The sequence below is a fragment of the Toxorhynchites rutilus genome, chromosome 3 (genome assembly GCF_029784135.1).
Source record: "Toxorhynchites rutilus septentrionalis strain SRP chromosome 3, ASM2978413v1, whole genome shotgun sequence".
Taxonomy (NCBI): Eukaryota; Metazoa; Arthropoda; class Insecta; order Diptera; family Culicidae; genus Toxorhynchites; species Toxorhynchites rutilus.
The window spans coordinates 182,354,777-182,373,289 of NC_073746.1; the positions used below are offsets into that span (position 1 = coordinate 182,354,777).

Consider the following 18,513-nt stretch of genomic DNA (forward strand, 5'->3'; position numbering starts at 1 on the left):
TTTCTTCAAATGAACCAAAAAAAGAAACAAAAGTAGTGTTCGCGCAAGTTTCGTGACGGGAGATGAAATCTAAAATTATAATTTCAAATATTTCTTCAAACAGAATAGAGATTGGCGATTCCTCTGTAGTTTTTGAGTCATTCCTGCAGCCTTTTTTGAAGACTGGGAAAACATATGAATTTTTCCAAGCACTTGGAAATCTTCCACAGAATAATAAGCAGTTAAATAGCAGGCACAGCGGAGACGAACGACTCCTAGAGAACTTTTTAAATATTATGGTTGGAATACCGTCTGGACCAGGGTTCATGGAATTTTTGATTCCAGAACAGACAAGTTGAACTCTGCTAAAGCTAATTGTTGGGTGCCTATTGAAGGCAGACAAGGTACACTGTTGACAGCAAGGTGAACTTGCTCGTAGAGTACCACATGAGACATTCTTCCATGCCACAGTCAATCAGAATGTTATTCCAGTTGATAGTTGAGAAGAAACAAGAAGTAAGACTGGCCTAAGCATGGAGTACAATTAAACACAATGCATACAAAATTGAGGCATCTCATTATGTCAGCATCGATCTTCAGGATGACTTTCAAAAGTTTTTCTTTTTATTTCATAATGTTATATGATAAATTGAAAAAGGTATGAAAAAGATACTACTAAAATCATGACGGGTCAAGTTGGCCACTACTAAGGGTGAGATGGCCACATAAAATGACTCGTGAATTTAAACGTATAGAGGATGGTTGTTTCCGGCGAAATTGTGCTACGTATAAAGATCGTTGTATTTTAGATCAAGCCTGACAAGAGTTGGGGGTGTTATTTTTCCTGAATTACCTATAACGTGCTTAATTTGCAATCCTTGCGAAATTATCATAATTAAAAATTATTATATTTGGTATCTGAAAAAACATCGAATTTATCATGAATGCGCCTCGAGTTATTCAACCAACAATTCAAGCGGTGTGATGTTCTCATTCAATTCGTCAATTAGGCGCGTTCAAAGATGCGTTTATGGCAAATCACATCTCTTACAAAAGTGGCCATCTTGCCCCCGCTATGAGTCAGGCAAAAGTGTCTCAATAATGCTATAGCGGACCTTACACGGTCAACTTTATTGACAATATGATGACATTTGAGAGCATAATGACAGCTGAACATGGCCGACGGTGCAGAAATCCGGATTTACTGATTTTCGAGCACGGACTTCCAGACTGAGTTGCCAGATATGCAAGCGCACATTTAATTTTTGTTAGTCTTTTTTGCGATTGCAATTAAAATTTATAAACTACTGAAATTGTAGGAATCATAAATGGAAGCTTTTGGTTTGGAAAACCAAACTTTGAATAGCAAAATACGGTACTTTTCACGATACAAATCAAAACTTCAAAGTAAACTGACAATGTGATGGTGAGAGAGGGGATGAAACTTAACAACGTTTTAGGAATTTTTTAACGTTGAACTCGGTCATTCTTTGCGCTAGTGAGCAGGTTGTGTGTTTCTTCACACTCCGCTATAAAATTTGGAGAATGAGAAGATCTGGGAAAATCACAGATGAAAAAACATCATGTGTTAATTCAAGCTACAGTAGAATCCCGATTATCCGCGGAATAGTCGGGCAAACTCACCGCGATTAACGAAAATCGCGGATGACCCATTAAAGGACAAAAAAATGCAAACTCGAAAAGAGATGTTTCATCATAAAAACTATGTTCTATCAATACAGAAATCAATCAACTATCCATCTATAAGGTCGTGTACACCAGTGGCTAAATAATGTAAAAGCCATGACCACAACAAAAGAGCATGGGCCTACCACTCACTAACAAATTCCGGAAAGGCCTATTGATTTACTATGGAACTCGCAGTCACGAATAATCCGCAGGGCGGATCACCCGCTCACGGATAATCGGGGTTCTACTGTCATAGTCTCATTTATGGAATAAAAACATTTGCTTGCAGATAAAATAACTTGCATATATTTTCGCAAACTAAAATAATCTGGCATCTCTGAAACTGAAAGGAACAGTCTGTATTTGTGAAACGAGTATTATGATGTATTTTTGAGAAGAAAAACCGAATTCTAAACTGTAAATTATGAATGAAAATTAACTGTTACGAATCAAATTAGTATTCTATGTGAATGCAAATCACTTTTTTCTGCAAGTGGTGAGAAAATCCCGTACAAAAATTATGTCTGAAATTGACGTTATATTATAATAATACATTTTAGTAGGAATATCTGAAAATTCAGGGGAAATAGGTTAAATTAAGGTTAGGACTACTCGCTTCAACTAATTAAATAATACCAAGTAGATATTTTCATTCAAATTTTACCAATTGAAAATTGCCTTTTAGCCTTCTAATCTGATAGAGAATAGTTTGGATCCCAAACTCAAATGTCGCCACTAACCATCGCGGATATTTTCGTTGTCTCGGGTTGAGGGCGATATTGACCGTGTAAGGTGGAAAAATATAGATTGAGGTTAGATCAGATGTTGAAAGCCTAGCTGTCACGATATTGAAGACACTTATTATCAATCCGGTTGATCGTGTAAGGTGCCCATATGAAATTCTTTAAAAACATACCGTTTTCTATACAAACACACTTAACAGGCCTGTGTGTTTACTATTGTAACATTGGTTTCACAGGACATGTTCATATTCACCACTAAAACACTAAATTGCTTGCAAGCAAAATAACAAATCGGTGCTCGTCGCCACCTGAAAAGTTTATTTTTATTGTTTATCATGACGTTGCACCTATACACATGACAAAATGGGTATACATGATTGAGTGTAATACAATATACCAAACTAATGTATTATAATTGTCCAATAAATGATTGTTTCAATAATCTAGAGTGGCCATCTTACCCCGGGATGCCGTCTTCCCTCGTCCTTCACTACTCCAGCAGGGCAAACAGTACAACCAAAAAAGTGCAAAATAAATCTATTCTAAATCGTTAGCTGAATCAGTAATATCACATCCGAGGAAAAAACGTTTCTCGACGTTGGGACATGATATGGCGACCGTGAGGAGCCGGAACCGGATTCAAAGTAACAACTGTGACGTGGCCGATCGAAAATTCGTTCCATCGAAAGTAACAATTTGGCAGTGAGATAAATCAGTAACAGGAGGTGCTGTGTGACCACACTTTTGAATGTTTGTTGCGAAAAAGTTGTCTTAAGGTCAAGATAAGATTTCTCACAATATTTATTCCTATTTCAAGCGAGCGAGGTAGTTGAACCAGGTGGAGCAAGACTACCGAAGAATTGGTTCCGCCCGGAGTTGCATCATACTTCTCGTTTCATGTTTTTACTTCTTAACCTATGCTGAAGCTTCTTCTTTTTCTTTCTCTCCAATGGCCCTTTCGTTCCTAGAGAAATTTTACCTTCTCAATGTATTTTCTTTGACGGAAAATTCCCGCATCGAAAGGATCTACATCAGTGGTGGCCAGGTATAACCATGGTGCGGCCCGCATTAGAATTTTCATTATAGCTGCGGTCCGCGATGATTTTTTCTCATTACTTTTAATGATGAAATTTAAAATATACGTTAAATACGTATATACTGATACTTTGTTGACTCACTCTTTATTTTAAATTAGAAAGCATTCAGTTCTATACACTATTTCACTGACATAATTATGGCTATACTTGATAATGTGAATACGGTATCACGATTAAATTGAACGTTCTTTCAATCATCAAAAAGTTTCTACAATATTTTTTGTTTGTTTTAATATAGAAAATCCTCAAATACAAGCAAACTCCAACACCGTTTCGAATTTAATTCGAACTACTTTTCTTGAGCCATTTTATCTAAATCTGCTTGAATGTGAGAGATTGGATAGCGATGCGAAGTGTGATTTACAAATGACTGTCATTGATTTTGTTTCTTTACTTTGATTTTACTTCTTTCATAACTTAAATCAAACAAAGAGGTAATAAAATGAGCATGTTTAGTTCTTGAAATCGCGCTTCTGGAACAAATCTGGAGTAGAAATGCAAGACGGCAACATGATTTTCAAATTTGTCACGCAGCTCTAAATCACACTGCGTTTTAATGAGTTCCGTCTGCATGTTTTCATCGGCATGTACATCATCGAAACTGAATCAGGTAAAGAAAATTGGAGAATTCTTTCATGTGCTTTGAAGTGACAAAAACCTCGAAAAAAATCAGCATTAATCGACTGGAGTGCGTCAACATTTTTCCTAGTTGTCGACATTTGAGAAATTCTCAATGTCAGAAAATGGGTAAAATAAAAATTTCACATTTGTTGTTTGAATTTGAGTTTGTTTTCGAGTAAATAAAAAGAAAAGAAGAAAGATGCTTGGCACTCACGATGGTTCAATGCGTGCGAGTTGATTTGGGCGTTATCCTTCAAGACTTCCTCAAATCCTACATTCATAGGAAGAAGGCAAGCCAATTTCTCGATAACTTCGAAATCCTTCTCTCATCTATCACCACTGGATAAAATACATAGTCGACAGCTCGTTCTTTTAAACATCAAAACAAACAATTTTCCTTCTCCTAAGCTCCTAACTCAGTCAATTTTCCAGCACAGGATGTGGCAACAAACTTGTCCATTTTTGACGCATGTTTCGATTGAACCTTCAAAACAGCAGCAGCTTCGTTACAAATCAAATAAACTATTTTATGATTCATGCACGTATTGTATATTTCAGACAACTTTCCCTGGAATACACGTTTCCATTTTGCTTCAATTTACACAACACACGCCACAACGATGAATAGCGATTGCAAATAGACACTGAAATTGTGAATTAACTCGACTGCCGTCTAATGGCGAGAGCACAGCAAAACCGGATGAATTTTCTCCCAAACTCCGTTCTCTCCATACATCCCGTTCTCTCTCATAATACTCTTGAAAAAGTTTCCAGCAGTTAAGCCCGGTTCGTCAGTCACTCGGTTGCGAGTAAACGCCGAACGATCCGAATATTTACAAACGTACCCATATCACGGCAGTGGAACTTCATACAAATCACTCGTCGAAAAGTGTCTCCTTTTTCACCGCTTGTTTATATTACGTTTATATTACGTATTTTGTATTACCGTTTATATTACATCATATACCCCAATATACATGTATATGGCCTCCAATTTCATATGCATATGCCAGTTATATACATCATACAAGTAATGTGTCTTAAATGTATGTATATCGCCTCCAATTTTAGATTTTTGACGTATGACTACGTCTTACATTAGGGGTGCCAAATCAGAAAACAGGTCACGTTTTTCTGAAATAAAGTTAACGTCAATAACTATTTTTGCTACGAACTGATTCAAACGTTTTGTATACCAATCGAATTGGAAATTTTCTAAGATTTTTTTTGTTTGATATGCTATACATTACAATCCCATAGTCTGTATATGGTTTAAATTGATGAAAAATGGAAAAATTCCCATTTTTCCATACATTTGTTCTGTCCATTTGTGTGCTTTCCCGAACAGAGCTGTCAATAACGGGTAACTTATGCAGCCGCTAGAACAGAAACAACGAAGGGGGATAGCGAAGAGAAAATTTGCGAAGTAAACTCCACCCTTGCATAGCAAGTAAGCTGTCGCTAGCGTATAAGTATTGCATCTCCTCTGAGGAAAATTCTCAGAATATTTCTGTGCCCGAAACAACAAAGGTCGCTTATTTTACTCGTTTTGTGTTTAATGTATCCTCTCGAGCTGTGAACGCTAGTGAATATTTCACTTGAAGTGCATCTGGCATTGCTATTAACACAACCATCCGAGTCATTTTATACCATGAGTACCTTACACACGACGTGCACCCTTCACCAGGCATCTCCAACCAAGTTTGCTTCCCATACTTCTGCAATTCCTCTGTCATTTTTGATCTGTCCATGCGAAAAAAAATCCATGGAATCCCAGATCACCTACGCTCCGATTCTATTCCGCCGATATTTTCGGCAGAATATGGGAAAGTTAGATCTGATAAAATGTTCTTTACTGACGGTTCATTCATAAACGGGTCCACTGGCTTCGGCATCTTCAATGAAAATTCCAGTGCCTCTTTCAAACTCAAAGATCCTTGTTCCGTGTATGTCGCTGAACTGGGTGCGATATATTACGCATTAGGGATCATTGAAACATTGCCCATCGACCACTATTTTATTTTTTCAGACAGTCTCAGCTCAATAGAGGCAATCCGCTCAATGAAAGTTGATAAACGCTCATCTTATTTCCTAACAAGAATAAGACAACTATTGAGTGTTTTGGTCGAAAAATTATTCAAGATTACCTTAGCATGGGTTCCCTCTCATTGCTCGATTCCGGGGAATGAGAAAGCGGACTCGCTAGCTAAGGTGGGCGCTTTAGAAGGCACACTTTTTGAAAGGCAAATTGCTTATAATGAATTTTTCCACATTCCTCGTCAGTATGCGCTCGTAAGTTGGCAGCGCATGTGGAGTGGTGATGAGTTCGGTCGTTGGTTACACACGATTATCCCTAAGGTCTCGACGAGTGCATGGTTCAAGGGATTGAATGTAGGTCGTGATTTCATTCGCGTGATATCTCGGCTTATGTCCAATCACTACAACCTAAACGCGCATCTCTATCGCATTGGGCTCGCAGCAAACAATCTTTGTGATTGTAGCGATGGCTACCACGACATCGAGCATGTTGTCTGGTCGTGTATCCGGTTCCATGCTGCTCGCTATCAGCTCTCTAGAGCACTGAGAGCACAAGGCAGACAATCGGATATCCCCGTCCGAGATATCTTAGGTAGCCGGGATCCTGATCATCTGCTTCATCTATACCTGTTCCTCAGAAACGCCGATGTCAACGTTTAATGATGTTTCCTTCGTTGTGTCCCCGTTTCATATCCCTCCTATCCGATCGATAAACTTTTACTTAGTCGCGGCAATACATACACACACTCTTTACAGATGCACGGGCCGAAGGTTGTGCAGTCCACTGATTATTCAACAAGAGTCAAAGGTTGTACCGCTCATGAGAACTCTACACGAGCTGATGATTGCGCCGGCTAGTGACCATTCTATCCTGGATTCCTCGAGTCGAGAAAGACGCACCACGCTAGATATGGGGTACAGACTAGGGGGGCGTTGCTGATTAATGGTCAGCTGCATCCCAATAGGAAGTATCCCGTGTCGGGCACACGTACAGAGCATCGAAGACTGCGACATATCAATTATGAGAACACTTGTAATACTAACCTCGAGTCAACCGCGAGTAATCGGTTACATATTACTAACATAGTCTAAGCAAACATTGTCAAAATATTGAACTCCCGGCCCCGTTAGGCTGACGCCATATGAGCCTTAATAAAATATATATTTTGGATAAAAAAAAAACCATCCAAGTCATGGCAAAGCAGGCGAAAAAAGAGCAGAGTACAATTGATTATAGGTGATTTTTCATAAACGGTCATTCTCGCGATATTTCATTTTTAGCACTGCATCTGTTATACGCGTGTTTGATGCTTGCTGAATGGCGATGCACTTCTTCTTCTTTTGAATTATAGACACTTGAAACTCAGAAAGTTCATTCGTCTTCTATGGCGATTCACGGAAGATGCCTCTCGTTAATATTCAGTGCAATGCGTGCATTGATATAAAGAAACGAATTGCGACATGTGACCAATTAGTGTATTGTTCTCGCAAAGGCAAAAAATGATCGTTGCTTCTCGAAATTAGTCTACAAAACTACACAAGCCATTAAACCTTTTCAGGGTCCCCGGAACTTTTTACTAAAGAGTTATTTATTAAATTTCGACGTATTCGCAAATAATATTCGAAATGATAAACCATCAAATTTCATAAGAAAAAAGATTGCGTAGTCCTACGTTCTAAGCGGTCGTGTCTCGGATACAACCCCTCGAATTTTTTTACGATTTAATGTTTGCTAGGCAAGCCCCAAGGCAGTTTTAAATTGTTAAAATATAAATTAAATTTTTTACTTCATGTTATTTGATTACTTGAAACATGTATTACTGAACTTTATTTAACCATTTCTATATAAATTTTGCAATATTTCCACTAAAGCACAATAAACAATCAGGAATGAAGTATCCGAGTGCAACTCTTTCGTATCATATGTAAGAACTTTAATTGCCCTAGAATCATATTTCAGATAGCCGTACGAGATAGCTGCGGCTTGATAATCCAAACAACCGGAGTTCAAATCCCATCGGAGCAATTTTATAACCGTCGCCACCACCCAGCAAACATTAAGTCGTATGAATAGCTATAATTGGAGGCGATATTCATACAACCAAGACACATTTGTATGCTATATGATGCAGATAACTAGCATATACACACAAAAGTGGAGGCGATATACGTATATGCCATATTTTGTACGCATATAAAGCCGTATATAACGATATGCGATGCTTTTTGGACTGATATGCGATTTGATACGACAACGTTACCACTCAATCCATCAATGACATGGAAAATCGTGTTTTTGCATTTTATGCGATTGTGATTTGATACGAAATTATATGTAACTTATCATGTGCAAAGTTATACGATTTAATGTTTGCTGGGCACTCATATCAAACATTTATATCCCTAAAAGTCAATTGATTAATTCCTATTTGTACAAACATAAATGTTTATAAAGGTTCTATATACATATAAAAATGGTGATTCCCCGGGCCATTTTACTTAAATATTCTCTGCCATTTTTTTATGGCAGTGATGAATCGTATATTCGTATGACAACAGACTTAAGGTGGCCGTACACTGTTTGCCCGGAGGTCAAATATTTGATATTTTTTGACAGATAAAGTTTGATTTGATATTTGTACAAACACTATAAACAGTAGTAAACAATATCAAACACCGAACATGGAAAAAAAATCAACTGAAATATCCAAGGTAACCTAACCATGTACCGACAGGTTCGAAGAACGGACTGAAAAAATATTTTAGGCATCTAATAATTGAATATTTGCTTGTCGTGTTTTGTGTAGAATATATTTGATCAGTACACGTTGACCAAATTTTATCTGTCAAAAAGAGTCAAATATTTGGCTTCGGTCAAACAGTGTATGAGCACCCTTATTATGTTATTAGGTATTGCCTAATAACCTTGCATGTACAGTAAGTTACCTCTAATTCGACATTTAGTTAATTGGACAGACCTGTAATGGGACACAAATAATTGGACATTTTCATCTCTAATTGGATATTTTGTAAACATCGAGTTTGGTACCCAAAGTATGGCCCCAGATTGAAAGTCGCCAGCAGACGTCGACATTGTACCACTATCATCGTGAATGTCCAATTACAGGCAAATAACCTTTAATGCGAAACTGAGTAGTGCCTCGGCATGTCGAGGATTAGAGGTAACTTACTGTATATGCTATTTGGGCGCATCATATACCACCCAAAATATCAGATATTCGATGCTCGATAAAAGATAGTTAATAGATAGATAATCTTTCGTTCTTAAAAGTTAAAAATAAAAAAAGCAACTTTAACTTTCACTTTTCTTAAAACCGGAAATATTCGTAATATTCGCAACATGCATGTATTTACAATAATCTATAATAATTATCATAATTATCAAGAACGTTGGTGGAAACCATTCGTTTTTGTGTTGTCTGTAGTAAATCGTATATACGCATGACAATAGTCGTACTAGATGCATGTAGGAGTCGTATATTCATCCATCCAATCGTCGTGAATACTGTTGCAAGTGGAAAATAAATGTGTGTTTGTTGCTTATGATGCGAACATAAATAACAACATAATACAGTAATTTAAATTTAATACGACATGCCGAGGCACCACTCAGTGTCGCTTTGGAGGCGATTTTGGCCCTTAATTGAACATTGGCGATGTGAGTGGTACAGTGTCGACGTCTGGTGGCAACTTTAATGTGGCGCCATAATTTGGGCCCCGAACTCGATGTTTACAAAAATGTCCAATTAAACGTGTCACATTACAGGTCTGTCCAATAATCTAAACGTCACATTAAATGTAACTTACTGTATATAAACAATATTTATTCCCAGCTGTTTTGAGGCATCTCGTACAAATTGACAATATCATTCAGTTGTCAGTGCAAGTCGGTTCAATTTTTAGAGTGTAAAAAAAGTTCACTGTTTACATAAAAGCAATCTCGAATCGGTCCCACTTTTTCGCTTGAAGTTACTATCCCCTGCCCATATTATGAATTTTGACATTTGATTTGCATGTATGGGGTTACTCCCACCGAACTACTTCAAAGTTTTTTGGCTTCTCGTCCGTTAACCCGTTACATAACAATCAAATGTCAAATTTCATGATATGGGTCGTTTGTAATTCTTCGGATCGTTTGACGTTTACTAACAACCGATTGAGTGATAACGTATAAACTCGGTTTTACTGCCGTTATTAGCACGATTTTTTGCGAGTGTGAGCAGAACAGAATTAAAAATGTGAGAAGTCCAGTATTCAGAAGGTTAAATTAACAATTCAATAAGTGCGCACTTTTGCCCCCACTCAGATTTTCATTCCTTCCCTAGTCCCAAGGAGATTGCTAGTACCAAGGAGATGATCATCTATGTAACAAGAAGCTTAAACAAGAAGCCTAGAATATTATCTTATTGTGAATTTTTCATTATTTATATTGTGAAATTTTCGAAAAGATAATTGGGTTTTTATGCCTTTTTGAGAAAGAACATTAGCATTGTTCTACTCACACAGGGTTTTCCCTATTCATAAACACGGCTCATTGTTACGTAACGTTGCTGAGCCATTTTAAAAATAAATTTAGTAGTCAGACGGCTTTGTCGCCTTATGGAATGAATAGCGGGTTCATTTTTTTGCCATCGGAAGTCACCAAGCCAAACACCATAATAGTAGCAGAATGCTTGGTCAAATATTCCTTTTTTTGCTCGATGGTCACATTTTTTTTCGATAAACATGCTCTCGTCGGTGAACAGGATTACCGGGTTTTTCGCCTGAGGAAGTTCAAGATTTTGTTACATGGCATGACTCTTAGCACCCGAATGCGGTTGGTAATCATGTGAGCTTTTTCCGTACCCTCTTCTTCGCCCCGCAATCTTCCTTACGATCTTTCGTGCTGAAAAGTCGCTGATCCCGTGTTCCTTCGCCATTTTCCTCATTGAATGCACTGGATTCGCCCGAATCTTCCTTTTGATGGTAGCGATAGCCCTACCGAGCCTAAAGGTAGTCTGTGTTCACCTAGCATTGGTGAAGATTCCAATATTCCGAGTTTCGTGTGCAGCAGTTCACTAGCCAGTTGAGCTAGCTTACCCTGCTACGCCAGGGTGAAAAAATTTCATACAGCATTTCGTGTCCGGTGTTCGTACTAATTGTCGTTGTTATTCATCCAGTTTGTAGTCTTTCTACCCCGGTTTCTGTAGTAACATGGAGTTAATGAGTTTTCAGTCCAAGCACCCCTTATAAGAATATAGACTTTATATTTAGTATATTGGGCCTGATTCTCAAATACACTTCGAATATACTTCACGGTGGAAACGGAATGAAACGTATCCGCGATGACAACGGTACGGTGTCGACATCTGTATACGAGATTAGTTTCCCACTTATCATTATAATATCGAATTATCTTCAGATAAAATGTTTGTATGAGATTATTATATCACACGAAGAAAACAAAGTTTTCCACTCACATTGAATACCAGTTTGATACGAAGAAGTTAATTTTCATTACTGATTTTTTATTTGAAAAGTGCTCATTCTGCCTGAAAACTCATTATTATCTTCGACACTTCACTAACTCGTAAAAAGTAGTTCAATGGCGTGCCGTTTATTTCGTTTCCACCGTGAAGGGTCTTCAAGAATCAGGCCCTTTGACATGATGTATTCCGACGAAACTTAAAGTCACACGTCGGCCAAAATGTGGGCTATCGATTTAGGGATTGGTGGAGGATTGATCGAGATTGATTGACATAGTCTAGATAACGTTTTCTTACAATTCCTTTATGCAATCAAAAATATGCTCATGATAACTCCTGCACAATAATTATTTCAGGCCAAACAAAGTGAATATCGATCGAAACACGAGAATGCGCACACAACGGAAACGATAATGACCATGGCAAATTCCAAGGATAAAAAATCGCATGCAAATTTGAACATTACATACAGATGATGAACGGGCAGAAGCAAATGTGTGAAAATGATTTCGATGGGAATATGACACTAGAAACGGAAAGTAATTAGTGAATGGAACTAAGCGAATGGTTGTTGGTATGTGTGGGTGTGCGAATGTCTGTCTGTAGGGCAACTTCCAACTGTATGAATAATTTGGACGGAAAACAGTGATTAGCGAGAATGAGATGCTGTGCCGCGAGATGAGGTTATTCGGTTCGTGGGAATAACACACACACATTAATTTTTTGTTTTAATTTTCGTTTTCAAAACGTAAGTTGCTATATCCTGTGACCTACTTTCTTCACACTTCTTGTTGTTGAGAACCCGTCACCGCGACGATAATTATCACCCTGTGAAAAATGACAGCGAGAAAGCGGGAAAAATTGTGTTTAGTTTTCACACGTCAGCAGGTTTGCGGTTTTTGCATTCATTTCCTGGTGGCGCGAAATTAATGAGCGTGGAAAAGTGTAACTATTTGGCGCTGTGTTTTTGTGGACGCTTGTATAAGGTGTAGGGGTGTGACCGTAATGAAAGTAATGCTTGAGAGAGAGGGGGGAAAATCGGTAATGATAGCCTGTGGTGTTGGGGAAACTTACTTGGTGGGATCGGAGGGTACCGAAGTTATCACGACCTCGGTAATTATCACGAGCATTGTAGCCATCAGGCTGGAACTGCAAAGTTGGACAGACACAGAGTAAGCGCAACGTGGAAGAGAGGGGGTTATAAACTACGGTCCGAAACTTACCTGGAACAAAGTTTCCGAGTTGACACCGTGATGGTGACCCATCGGTTTTCTTAACGTATTTTTTGGCGAATGCTGCATCTTATTCTGACTAGATGGCTGAGGTAATAGTACAGGTTCGGCGTAGGTCACTTCTTCGACCTGTGGAAGTAATTTCGGTTCGGTTTGTATCCTACGAGGGTTGAATGAAGAAACGGTCAATAAAATCTTGGTTGTTAGCCGTTGTAATGATGTCACTACTCACCGATTCACGTTTTGTCGTTGCTCAAAGTACTCGTATTCCGTGTCTGGATAGGGTAAATTGTCATCCTCATCTTTGTGGCAACGTCGGCCACAGAAGTAACCCGTGATGAAGCCCACTAGCAGAGCGAATATTGCCCCTGCCAACACAGCCATCACGAGCGTTTCCACCGTGTATTGGGCATTGATGAAGTCTGGCGTAATTTGGGGTCCTTTGTCGTCGTATCCATTCTTGTCCTGCATGATGCTTATCATGTCGTTCCCCGGTTGATCTTTGCTCGGTCGCTGTGGATCGTAGTCGATGTCACCTGAACAAGTAGAATTTTGCTTAGCGTGTTTTGCAAGGCGATAAAATCAATAATTGTAGTTAAGGGTAGTTTTGTGTACAACAATAACAGTGGGTAGCCTCTAACTTGAGGAGTAAAAATCACTTTAAATTTATGCACCTATTAGAAGTATATATAGATATATTTTTACCCCTGTAGCCTGAGGATATTACAGAGAATGTGAAATTGAAATTTACCACTGAACATCCGTCTGGAGTCAAGGTATTTGAAGCAGCTGCGTCGAATAGGTTGAAGATGTCTTCTATTTTCATTAAAGCGGATGTTAAAGTAAACACTGAACTGTACATGAATATTTTGGAGAATAAAGTGGTTTGGCGAATTCAGCGAAACTTCTATGAAAGAATATTGAACAAGAATATTGTTTTCCAACAACATGGAATACCATTGGGCTCGCAGCAAACAATCTTTGTGATTGTGGCGATGGCTACCACGACATCGAGCATATTGTCTGGTCGTGTATCCGGTTCCATGCTGCTCGCTCTCAGCTCTCTAGAGCACTGAGAGCAAAGGGCAAATAATCGGATATCCCTGTCCGGGATATCTTAGGTAGCCGTGATCCTGATCTTCTGCTTCATCTATACCTGTTCCTCAGAAACGCCGATGTCAACGTTTAATGATGTTTCCTTCGTTGTGTCCCTGTTTCATATCCCTCCTATCCGATCTATAAACTTTTACTTAGTCGCGGCAATACATACACACACTCTTTACAGATACACGGGCCAAAGGTTGTGCAGTCCACTGATGATTCAACAAAAGCCAAAGGTTGTACCGCTCATGACAACTCTACACGAGCTGATGATTGCGCCGGCTAGTGACCATTCTATCCTGGATTCCTCGAGAAGACGCACCACGCTAGATATGGGGTACAGACTAGGGGGGCGTTGCTGATTAATGGTCAGCTGCCCCCCAATAGGAAGTATCCCGTGTCGGGCACAGGTACAGATCATTGAAGACAGCAACATCACAATTACGAAAACAATTGTAATACTAACCTCGAGTAATCGGTTACATATTACTAACATAGTTATAAGGCAAACATTGTCGAAATATTGAACTCCCGGCCCCGTCAGGTTGACGCCATATGAGCCTTAATAAAAATATATATTGTGGATAAAAAAAAAACATGGAATACCATGTCAAACCTCTAAATAATCCCGAACCTGAAGGAAAACATGTTATTTTAACCGAAAGATACACCCCTCGACTAATCAATATGGTCATATTTTTATTGCTTATTGTTCATAATCTTTATTGTTTTTAATATCAGCTAATTCCGTTATTGCGGAAGGCATGTCGCAGTTCGATCACCGGGGTAACATTTGCAAGAACGGCGTACTTCTCAAACGTCGTGAAGAAACATTGAAGTTCAGTTTTTCCAGAGGGAAAAAGGATGCAAGAACAATCACACACGAAGATCGATAGCTTTAAGATGAAGGTGGAAGCTAGCCACAAATGGCTGCTACAATGGCGCTCATTTCTTTCATCTCCCTCCCTCACCTCTCACCCGAAAATCAGTAATTTTGCTAAACAGTGTGTAGAAAATGATCGTTTTCGCACACTTCCCATCAAGTAATGTCAACCAAACTGTAATCGATTACTCACAAGATATAAAATTTTCATCTGCTGTCGCATCTGCTGTATACAGTGTTTGCCAAATGATCCACTCATTGAAAAAATCGCTTTCGTTCGATCAAATATGATCTTTCAGGAAACATTTCCCCCAGCGGTATTCTATTATTGTTATGTGCTGCAAATCACGACACAAAAGAGAACGAGACAACTCTGCATCGGCTCGCACTTCATTGCACACCAGCATGCAAGCAAAGCTATCATATACGCTTTCAGTGCAGAAAGCTTATTTTCTTCTTTGCCTCTAACATATGCATACCGACCTCTCCATGCATCATGAAACAGCAGGATCATACGGACAACGCAAAGCGAAAGATTCATATTCAGCTAATGTAGCAGATCCTGATTTTTAAGTCTCAGAGAGTGCAAACTATATGATTATTTAGCTCGATAGAGGCTAAGGGAAGGGTAGTCAGATTATATTTTCCATTTTTAACGCCGCTCCCTTGAAATGTGTATATTCATATAGACCGCATAGTTTTACTAGCAACACCGCTCCAGTGAGAAGCAAAAACTCTCGCGTTTTATCTCGTTTCCCATTCGCTGCTCTCCGCAAATGGTGACGTAATGATGACGTAATTTTTCTTGTATCATTTATTGCTTTACACTTGTCTGTGCAGTGGGTTTCGCTATAGTAAAATGAGACGATATATGCGGTTCAAACTTGTATGCAGGCTTCGAAAATAGTGTGCCATGTTTGATACAACTCGAATATGCAAACAACAGTCTTCGTTCCTCTCTTAGTTTAATCACTAAATGTTACAAAAGTGATTGCTGACATTCATACAAGTATCTGAATGATCCTCTCATATTTGGTTATATGTTCGTGAGAGTTTACTTGCATGACACATTGTGTATCATTTGATTTTGATCGAAATCCAAACACTGGCTGTATAGTGAAAAACGTTGGAAAACTTGAGCTAGCGCTCTCAAAATTAAAGTTTCATTTTTCAATGTTCGGCAATGGCTTTGTTTGTATTGGTGAAAGCATCGTTATTTTTTCGACACTGATGCCAGACAACATAATCGAAACAGCTATAAAAACCACTCAATAAAATGATATTGCTCAGTCATAGCGTTTCATGTCATGAAAATCAATAGAATAAAATTGTGTTGATATCAATACAATTATTATTTTTACGTTTAATGGGTCTATAATGTCTGTGCACCCGTAGCCGGGTGGTTAGCGTCTCACATTATGATGCAGGGTGTTCGGGTTCGATTCCCGTTCTGGCCGGGGGATTTTTCGTCAAAGAAATTTCCTTCGACTTGCACTGTGGTCACGCGTATTCTAGAGCTTGCCCCTCGGAATACATTCAAGGCGTGTTATTTGGCTTAACAAATCTCAACTAAGTATTAATACATGACGCTAATTAATGCATACGTTGTGACGGCAAAAGTTCCACGGGGAACGTTAACGCCATTCAAGAAGGGGAAGAAGGGTCTATAATGTAAGTTTTAGCAACTTTAACACTGGGTAAGAAAATTGTATTGCAGAGCTCGGAACACTGCCACGGCTGTCTACGCTTTCAAAAACAGTGAACGGAAAAGTATTACATTTAATCAATATGTCTCGGGCAACGAAGAGGAGGGTTAAGGCTCTCCAACGTGAATATGTGAAAACAATAAGATCAACGAAGGAAAATATTAAGAAAATATCAACATTGACTTACTATGCGGAATAACTTGTTATTACCAAAAGAACCACAATTCGCATGTGTTATAAATTTGCTCATGTTACGCTCGCGTATAATCAGAATTTTACTTCATATGCAAATGCACCTTCTATATATATTTATAATTGCAATTGTTCATCGGAACATATCGTTCATACATTTTATTTGAGTATTGAACTGTTGTTTTTTTTCAAATGTATTCAAAGACTCACAGTCTGATAAGTGAATTGATCTATTTACGTGTGCTTTGCTCTTCTCTCACAAACACTATTATCCCATTTGTACACGTGGTTTTACCTATACTACTACAATGGCTAGTTTCCATCTTCACCTTAAGGAAAACATATATTTGGGACATGTAATCAAGGTCTAACCGAGTCAACACATCTCTCACCGGCTCATTGGGCTGCCTTCTTCGGGCCCGAACGGAGTTTACTAAATTCGATCTGGCGACAAGATACAACTCGCACGACCAAACAACGTGTTCGATGTCGTGGTAACCATGGCCACAAACGCAGAGATTGCTGTCGGCAAGATTGAAACGAAAAGGTAGCGCATCTCAAAATTTCTCGTATTCTCTCAAGGAAGTACGGCGAGTGCTTTTCCGGTCTCACTGAACGGACAGCTTCATTGGTTCGACAACTCGCAAGCAGATCGGAAAAGTTTTTAATCGATCCAACAAAGGTGTTTTTTTCACATCGAATAATAGTGTTCTTTTTCACCGGTTGCGCTTGCGAGTGGAGCGAAGTTTAAAGTGGTGCGCGCTGAGGATCCAAATCAGACACATTCATCACGCACGCCACACAGCCGCGGCAAGTAGAAATTTATTTTTCTTTTGTTTCCCTATCATTCCTTCTACCTTCTGTGCACGATTTACACCATTTTGACGTAGGACTACGTCTAACCGGAAGATATAGGGGGTGAAATGGAAATCTAGGCACTGAACAAGTAGGAAAAAATGCAAGATTTGGAACGCTTATAACTCGAGCATTTCTCAATAGATCGCAAAGGTTTTTGCATCAATTGATAGGAAATATATCTACGCATCTATCATAACGAATAACATTTAATTTTTCTTGAGATAAATAATTGAAAAGTTGTGAAATATCAAGCATTGCCAAAATGCACTATGTGCCCATTTTTGATTGGTGCATTTTGTGCTCCTCAAATCGTACCGAATAAAACGGGCAACCAGAGCAGCAGCGAAATACAATGAAGCACGATTGGAAAGGAAAAAGAAAAAAATGAACGAAACATTGGTCGCAGTCTCACACATGCGTAACTCTCGAGCCAGCCAGTCAGCTTAAAAATCCCCGCTCCGCTGCCGTAACGATCATTCTCATTCAAACCGTACACCACATCAGTTCGCATCACAACACCTCAACAAACCAACCCAAGCAGCCATGTCTGGACATGGTAAAGGAGGAAAAGTGAAGGGAAAGGCAAAATCCCGCTCGAACCGTGTTGATCTGGAGTTCCCCGCAAGGGTAGCTAGGCCAAGCGCGTTAGTACCAGTCCACCTAGCCGGCGTTATATAGTTTCGGCCGCCGAAGTGATCGAGTTAGCTGGCAAAGCTGCTCGCGAGGATAAGAAAACCCGCATTCGGAACAGAACACGGTTCGGTGGACCTCAAGACAACAGACAGGCAGCGAGTGGCGAGTGGCAAACGCAATCGCAAAACGACATCAGGTAGCAGAAGAAAAAAGTTTGTTCTTTATACAAACTGCTTTGGTGGCAAATCCAGAACAA

General features: G+C 39.0%; 1 protein-coding gene across 5 annotated transcripts in view; it reads right to left on the reverse strand.

Moving 5' to 3' along the window:
• The window catches only part of LOC129775270 (semaphorin-1A), a 481,842-nt gene that overhangs the window by 39,142 nt on the left and 424,187 nt on the right, over positions 1-18,513 (reverse strand). For 3 of the 5 annotated variants that reach the window (XR_008742907.1, XR_008742906.1, XM_055779783.1), the window contains exons 16-19: positions 13,117-13,420; positions 12,876-13,044; positions 12,727-12,801; positions 12,427-12,480 (exon numbers count right to left, since the gene is read on the reverse strand). Coding sequence is in view for 1 of the 5 variants with exons in the window: in XM_055779783.1 (XP_055635758.1) it covers positions 12,427-12,480; positions 12,727-12,801; positions 12,876-13,044; positions 13,117-13,420 (602 nt within the window). In the remaining 4 variants the exon portion in view is untranslated. The remainder of the gene's footprint in view (positions 1-12,426; positions 12,481-12,726; positions 12,802-12,875; positions 13,045-13,116; positions 13,421-18,513) is intronic. The other 2 variants (XR_008742908.1, XR_008742909.1) reach the window with 1 other exon arrangement.